The 8,637-nt window shown below is 54.1% G+C and overlaps 1 protein-coding gene across 1 annotated transcript; it reads left to right on the top strand.

Annotated features, from left to right (window-relative positions):
• Window positions 1-1,985: 1,985 nt before the first annotated feature.
• Window positions 1,986-3,170, top strand: LOC142591438 (uncharacterized). The gene has a single exon (XM_075703766.1). The coding sequence runs from the start codon at window positions 1,992-1,994 to the stop codon at window positions 3,168-3,170; it is 1,179 nt and encodes a 392-aa protein (XP_075559881.1). The 5' UTR covers window positions 1,986-1,991.
• Window positions 3,171-8,637: the final 5,467 nt, after the last annotated feature.

The following is an 8,637-nucleotide window of genomic DNA, read 5'->3' as shown; positions in this document are numbered from 1 at the left end:
GATCAGATGTCGAAACTGAAGTGGGTAGCTGCGTCGTGGGATGTCGCGATGGGTAGACGTCGGGTCCTACACTGCCATAGCGAAGACGCAGAATGTCTGCTAAACGCGCAGTACACGTGGCGCTAATGCCAATGCCAAGCTGTAACACAGCTTTTACAGATTTTCCGAACTAGACTGACGATTTCAGTGGCAGGGCTGTCTGACGTCACAAACATGGTGGCAAGTAAAATGTTAGTCGGGAACACGCAACCAATCTCCAAAATTCATTTTCAGGAAAACCAAGTGACTTGCAGCCATATTGTATGGCACAGATAATCGGAGTGTAAAAGAGTACGTATATTCCAACAGTTGATTAAGAGCAGTGGACATAGCTAAACTGCCGGAGTGGCCCTTTCAAGCGGAGCTTTCTTTGCCTCTTCCTTTTTCTATCCCGCTGCTGTCGCTGCTGCTGCCTGGCACACTGTGTCCAGGTGTGCTTCAGAGCGTGTGTATACAAGACAGGAGCGCGGCAGAGAAGAAATCTAACGTCAGAAACTTGTTTGGACCTTTGCACTGCGTCGAATGTGCACAATACCCTCTGGAACTACCTGGGCGATGCCACATTAGCCTCTTGACTGCTGTAGTTACCGTGACCTCTCGCAAAAGCATTGCAGAAGTTGTAGCACTTTCTACTAACATGCAAGCCCAGCGGGAAGACAGAATGGTTGTTAGAACCGACTCTTTGCTCGCGGCACTCGCTCACACGAAGATGGAAGCGTCAACGTCGAAACAAGAAGCTCGTCAAACGCATCGCGCTCCTCAACAAACAGATCGCTGAATACGCAACCAAGCTGTGCCGAGAGAACTGGATGAGTACGTGCGACGGGCTGCAGGGAAAGCTGTCGGCGCGAAAAACCTGGTGCCTGCTCAGACACCTGATCGACCCGTTGAGCAGCAAGACCGCAACCAACCGTAACCTCACGAAAGTTCTCAACGCTTACGATGGCAAAGGCCAAAGGCTCATTGAAGACCTCAAGGCTATCCACCTCAAGACGGAGATAGGGCGATTTCCGATACCGAAGGAGTACCGGGGACCGGAAAATCCGGCATTAGATGAACCGTTCACCATCACGAAGTTATTAACAGCCATAGACGAAAGTAATAAGACGAGCGCATGCGGAACGGACGCCATTACATACAAGCTGCTCAATAACATGAGTGATGCGGCGGCACGCGGGCTCCTGGGTCACATCAACAGAACATGGGAAAGCTCGAAGTTGCCCGCAGCTTGGAAAGAGGCCGAGGTACGGTTCATACCTAAACCTGGCAAACCTCTGACGATCGAGAACATGCGCCCTATCTCGCTCACGTCCTGTGTGGGCAAGGTCATGGAACGCATGGTTCTCGGAAGACTTCAAGCACACCTGGACGAGACAAATCAGATGCTGGTGACCATGTATGGATTCCGCCAGCACCTGAGTACCCAAGACGTCCTGATCGAATTACACGAACTATTTAAAGAGCAACGAGGCACCCGCCCCGGGGTATACTGGCTTTGGACCTCAAAGGGGCCTTTGACAACGTGTCCCACGCCAGCGTGCTCGAGAACCTGCGCAAGACGGGGTGTGGCCGCAAGACCTACGGCTATATTAAAGATTTCCTAACCAATAGAACAGCAACTGTCCGGATGCGCCTCGTATGGGCTCCGTATATTTCAAACTCTTGTGGCCAAACAATCACCGCTGGACTCGAACTAACGTCGGAACCAGTTTCCGGAAGTGGTCAGCTACCGATCAAGACCAGTCCCGACGCCAGGGACCCAGGACAAGGGTTTCTACGACCACAAGATTGCTAACCCTAACAAGATCTTCAGCTGCTCCGTCTGGCCGAGAAACAGGTGCGCCGCAGCTCCGAAGGTGCGCGGCGTCGCTGCCGCAGTCCCGGCTCCCGAGGACTTCGCCCAACGACTCGCATCCCCGTGAGATCAAGTAAGCGCAGCCCCTCCCCTCATTATGGAGGTAGTAGAGGTTGAGGGCACGGAAATAGCCCCCGAAGAAGTTACCGTTGAGGCAGGGTGGCTTGTCAGCCACCGTAAGCAACGACAGACTACGCAGGCATCATCCCTACCCATACATGGCTCCCTCCGTGCAACAGCAAGCGCACGCACCAAGAGTACCCAGCAGTCCGCACTACGCCCACGCGCACCACGGCAACCACGACTTCCGAAGAATGATATCAAGATCGTCATACGCCCAAGAGACGGTTTCAACGTGTCCAAACTAGGAGACGCCCAGATACGCGACTCAATACTACAGATCACGGGCATTACAACCAAAGAAGCAGAGGACGACATTTACCGCTCATGCACGGATAATAACGTCATTGTAGTTAGCACGCCAATCATGTCTAACGCCGAAAAATACTGCCGCATCTGCAGCCTCCCCATCGGAGCAGTCCGCTACGCAGCCACAGCATACGTCACACTGCCGGAGGACACAGCCAAAGGAGTCATACATAACCTCCCTGCATATGACACAGAAGAAGACATTACCAACAGTCTCGTTTACAAGAAGAACCCTACGATTCTGCAGGCCCGACGAATGGGCAGTACTAATTCAGTGCTCATCGTATTCGACGGAAAGCAAGTACCGTACCATGTCTACTACCGCGGAGCAGAATACAAATGCTATCTACATAAGAAGTGCATCGAGGTCTGCGACATCTGCGGGACCGTCGGCCACAGGGCCGATGTATGCCCCACTCCAACCCAGAAGAAATGCAAGAGCTGTGACACAGTAAATCCACCGGCTGATCACCCCTGTCACCCTTGCTGCGCGCTCTGCGGCAAAGGCCACCCGACTGGTGATAAGTCCTGCCATCGCCGCTTCCAGACACCACACCTCCTACTCCAACGACGATGGCAACGCCTACGACTGGGACAGCAAGGAGCGGACCAGGAGACGGGGTCATCGACTTCAGCAAATGGAGACTCAGCTCTGCCAACACCGAAGCCGACACCACAACCGCAGGACGCAGTCGGTCTCGTGGACGCAGCCGCTCCCGAGGTCGCAGTCAGTCACAAGGACGCAGTCACTCCCGGAGCGGACCGGATTCAACACCACCGCAGCAGCAAGGAAACGCAAGCCTTCGAACGACCACAGTTAAAGTGCAAGACACACCCCCCAAGGTAAGCTGGGCCAGCATTGTCTCCCACACAGGTCACACCTCACAACCTATAGCAACCTCAGTGAACACAGTTAGTGACGGTACCATGCACAGCTTCATGCATGAGCTCCGATCCTTACGTGCTGAGATACAATACCTCAAGACAGAAAACGCTAAGCTCAAATCACAACTTGCAGACACACAACCCAAACACTTACCATCAAATGCAGACAACCTTCCTGTCCCTGCAATAGATTGCCCGCAAACCACCCAACAACCAACCCCGCACAAGCGCAAAGCTCTCGAACCAATCGCAACAGCGGCACCACCAGCATACACTTCAGAAGGAAATGTCAACTGTGAGGCCCTCACTGAGCTGCAACAGCGGATAGAACGCAACCTCAACGAAGCAATAGACTGTAAGCTTGCCACGTTGCTCGACGCCTCCATTGCAAATGCTCTCGAACGCGCAATGGACAACCTCCTTACTGCGAAACTAGAAACGCTACTACTGCCCAGAATTGAGCAAGCCTTTGCGGCAAGAGAACAGCGACAGGAAAACATGGACGACACGCGCAAAGTGTTTCAAGACATGGTCGCGACTCTGGCTCAAAATCACAACACCCGTTTGACAGAATTGGAAAACACCCTACTCCATCCCAGAGCAGGTCCCCTAAAGAAGCCGTACTCGCGTCCCGACAAAGATGGCTGCGAGTAATCCAGAACGTGCTACCTACTGCATTTGGCAGTGGAAATGCCGGGGCTTCCGGCGAAAACGAGCGCACTTAGAGCAATATATTGCCTCTCTCGCACCACATACTTCCCCCGATGTTATCGCATTACAAGAGACCGGAGTAGCGGCTAAGCTGTCGGGATACGCGGCATACACCGCAGTTTGTGATGACAACCGCAGGCCCCAGGTAACCACACTAGTTAAGCGAAACATTCCGTTTATACAGCATCACACAGGCATTGATACAGCAGCCCACATTTTCCTGGAGATCATCCCGTCTGCAAGGCGCAAGCAGCAGAGTCTCTTCATCCTCAATGTGTACAGCAGCCCCAAACAACAACATAGGTTTCTACGACTTTTCACCAAAGCAGATCAAGTAGCTAGGGGAGCCCCCCTGCTCATCGTAGGGGACCTAAACGCCCCTGCGGTGCCATGGGGATACCCAATGGACCGCCGAAAGGGAAGACAACTATGGCTTGACGGACAGAATCTAGGTCTTACTCTTGTCACGGATCCAACTTGTCCCACCCGTATGGGAAACAGCGTTAGCAGAGACACTACTCCGGACTTAACATTCGCAAAACGAATTCCACAAGCAGACTGGATGAACACACAAGACAACTTGGGCAGCGATCACTATTTAATCCAAACAACAGTTCGAGCGGGCCCGCGAAAGCCTAAGGGCAGTCAACTCCGCATAACGAACTGGGACGCTTTCTGGCAGGCCAGAGCCCTCACCTCTTTCTCGGGTACCCAACCCCCTTTCGAAGATTGGGTCGCATCCTTGCTGCAAGACGCGAGCGAAGCCACTAAATTGGTGCCTGAGGAAGCTAATCTGCAGGAGGCAGATAGCAAGTTACTGCATATGTGGGAAGCCCTCGCCAGTCTGCAACGCAGATACAAACACAACAAGCTCAACCGAACGCTCAGGAAACGTATTAGTACTCTCACCCTTCACATTGAAGACTACGCACGACAACTTACTCGTCAAAATTGGCACAGCACATGCGACAGCATGGAGCGGCAACCAAACCTGCCCAAAACGTGGAATATCCTCCGTTACCTCCTCGATCCGGCCAACAGCAAGAACACACAACAGCACAACTTGCAAAAAATTATTCACACCCATCCGGGCACGGACGCACAAGTTCTTCAAGAGCTGATAGACCGATACATAGGACCTCAACCTACTACACCCGCTCCAGCATACACAGGCACCGCTAACGACCACCTGGACGCGCCCATACAAGCAGCAGAAGTGCGGGAAGCCATCCTCGCACTCCGCCCTAACTAGGCCCCGGGACCTGATGGCATTACTAATAAAATGCTTCGCAACCTAGATGAGGATTCTATACTAGCCCTCACAGCTTATTTTAACGCATACTGGGAAACTGGAAACCTCCCCTCACAATGGAAAGAAGCCAAAATTATTATGATTCCCAAACCCGGGAAGCGCCTCCTACTCGAAAACCTCCGCCCTATCTCCCTCACTTCATGTGTCGGAAAGGTCCTCGAACACGTCATCCTCACACGCTTACACAGACATATGAACGACAACGACCTCTTCCCCAATACCATGATTGGCTTCCGCCCGAAACTTTCTCCTCAAGATATCATGATTCAGCTCAAGCACCAAATTATCGATGGCGACAAAAGCTCCAGGCTGGACACCAAAGCCATCTTGGGACTAGACCTAACCAAGGCATTCGATAACGTCACGCATGAGGCCATACTGAACCAACTGGCACAACTTCAGGTCGGTCATCGAGCATATAACTACGTGAAGAATTTTCTTACAGGTCGCACGGCCACCATTACCATCGGAGGGTTGCAGTCGCCAATTATTCACTTCGGCAGCAAAGGCACGCCGCAAGGATCGGTTCTATCCCCTTTTCTGTTCAACATGGCCTTGCTCGGACTACCGCCTGCATTAGCTAGCATCCCCAACCTCAAGCATAGCTTCTACGCAGACGATATCACCCTGTAGGTCACCGGGGGCAGCGACGGGGACATCCAAGACACGCTGCAGCAAGCCATCAACGAGGTCGTTGCATACGTAAAACCGCGCGGCCTGGCGTGCTCCCCACAGAAATCGGAGCTCCTTCTGTACAAGCCTAATTGGGGAGGTCGACGCCCAGACCCTCACCCGCCCGAGATAGAACTCCACGTGTACCAGCAACGCATACCTACTGTACCTAGCATTCGTATCCTTGGCTTACGCATCCAACATAACGGCAGAAACACGGAGATACTCAAGCAATTAGATAATCATGTACACCAAACCACTCGCCTCATTGCACGCATCGGAAATCGACATCACGGCATGAAAGAAAGCAACCTTATACGCCTGGTAACCGCCTACGCCCTGAGCAGGATCACCTATGTCGCCCCGTACCTTAGCCTCAATGCAACTGACAAGCTCAAACTCAACACCATGATCAAGAGGGCCTATAAACAAGCCCTACATCTTCCCATCACCACCTCTAACGAGAAAGATGGACGCCCTCGGCATCCATAACACCATAGACGAGCTTATTGAAGCGCAGCGTATTAGCCAATACGAACGACTCGCCAATTCCACCACGGGCAGGCACATTCTAGGCACCCTAGGCATAACCTACACCACCCAATTCGGACCAAAAGTACCCATCCCTCCAAACATTCGTGCTCAACTAGTTATCCCACCCATACCTCGGAATATGCACCCTGAACACAATCCGGAGCGACGTGCAGAACGAGCTAAACGACTACAAAAGCGCTACGACCAAGCCGCTGACGTAACCTACGTCGACGCAGCAGAATACCCCAACCAAAATGCCATGACGGTCGTCGCAGTCGCGGGTTCGCAGTACCGCCTCGCCGCGGCCGCATCAATATTCACCACGCAACCCGAAGTAGGAGAAGAAACGGCCATCGCTCTGGCTTACGCGGCTACCAATGCACACTGCATCATAAGCGATTCAAAAACGGCCATTCGTAACTACACAAGAGGACTGATAGCACCCCAAGCACACAAGATTCTCTCTGGCACTCCTCCCTCAAGGCAACGCCGCGTGCAGATCATCTGGGCCCCTGGTCACTCGGGTCTGGCTGGAAACGAAGCCGCCCACGATGCCGCCCGAGCTCTCGCACACCGGGCGCATCATCCTTCTCCTGCGTCTTCCGATCCCGACCAGCCCTCTGTTCTGCATCGCGGTCACGCGCGGGACCGAATGGTCACGTTGAGAGAAATTCTCCTGCACTACCGCAGGGAGCGGTTACGCTACCCCCCAGCACACAAAACACTGAATAAGTCTCAATCTACCACTTGGCGACTCCTTCAGACACGAACCTTTCCGAACCCCGTGCTTTACAACCGCATGTACCCCGATGCATACTCTCCACTCTGCAAAGCGTGCGAGACCCGCGCTGACCTCGATCATATTATCTGGCAATGCCCCAAAGCCTCACCCACCAACAGCTCCCACACTAACACACGCATAACTACGGCCGAGCAGTGGGAGACATTGCTGCTCAGCTTGGACCCAGAGGAGCAGCTGTGGGCCGTCCGGATGGCCGAAGACGCCGCCAGAAAGCAAGGACTGGCCGCCGTCTGAGGAAGGGGGGATTGGGGGTTAGTCTCCCGACCCCCGCCACCCCTGAACCCCATCAAGGACATAACAAAGTTTTATCTCTCTCTCTCTCTCTCGGAGCCTGTGGAGCTCGGAGACAGGGGTACCCCACAGGGGTCTGTCCTGTCGCCTCTGCTTTTCAACCTAGCACTCCTGCCCCTGCCCGAACTACTCAATCAGATCGAGGGCGTGGACCACACGTTCTATGCCGACGATATAACGGTGTGGACGAACCGCGCGGGGTCCGATGTCTGGGCGGAGGAAGCACTGGAGAGAGCGGCAACGACCGTCCACGAGTATGCCATGACCTGCGGCCTGAGCTGCGCTCCACAGAAATCGGAGCTGCTCATGGTACAGCCCAGAAGCCAAACGAAGAGCCGCCGCCGAACATAATCATCACCATCGACGGCACAGAGATCAAACCAACGCAGCAGATCCGGATACTGGGCCTGCGGTTGCGCTGCGACGGCAAGGCGCACGCAGCCGTCAACAAAATCAAGACCACATTAGAGCAAGTCCTGGGCATGATCCGGATAGTCACCAACCGGAACAGAGGAATCAAAGAAGACGCACTGCGCCTGTTGCAGGCATTCGTCGTGTAACGTGTAACGTACTCCGCCCCGTACCTCCAGCTTGCGAAGGTGAACCGCGAGACGCTGAACACGACGATAAGGAAAGCAGTCAAACTCGCCATGGGCATCCCAGTCTACTCGTCGACGCAGAAGCTGCTGGAAATGGGTGCCCACAACACGGTGGAAGAGCTGGTGGAAGCACACCTATCCCACCAGAGAGTAAGGCTGAGCCGGACAGAGCATGGTCGGGCCGTCCTACGCAAGATAGGATGGCAAATTGAACAGCAACCGACAACGGAGCCGCTCCCCACAACGTGGAGAGACATTATTAAGGCCAAGCCCCTCCCCCGGAACATGCAGCCGGGGAGGAACAACGAGAGACGCTCTGCGCGGGCCAAGGCACTGGCTCGACAGCTGGAAGAGGACCCCGAGGTTCTCTACGCGGACGCCTCGCTTCCCAAGCACGGAACCAGAGCAACGGCGGTCGTCACCACCATCGATAAACTGGTCACATGCGCGTCGATACAGACGACGAATACAGCCGAAGCAGAAGTGGCCGTGGCCCTCGCACTCGCAC

The sequence above is a fragment of the Dermacentor variabilis genome, chromosome 8 (assembly GCF_050947875.1).
Source record: "Dermacentor variabilis isolate Ectoservices chromosome 8, ASM5094787v1, whole genome shotgun sequence".
In the NCBI taxonomy this organism is placed as follows: Eukaryota; Metazoa; Arthropoda; class Arachnida; order Ixodida; family Ixodidae; genus Dermacentor; species Dermacentor variabilis.
The sequence above is the reverse complement of the archived record's forward strand: the minus strand, read 5'-3'. Positions and strand labels throughout refer to the sequence as shown.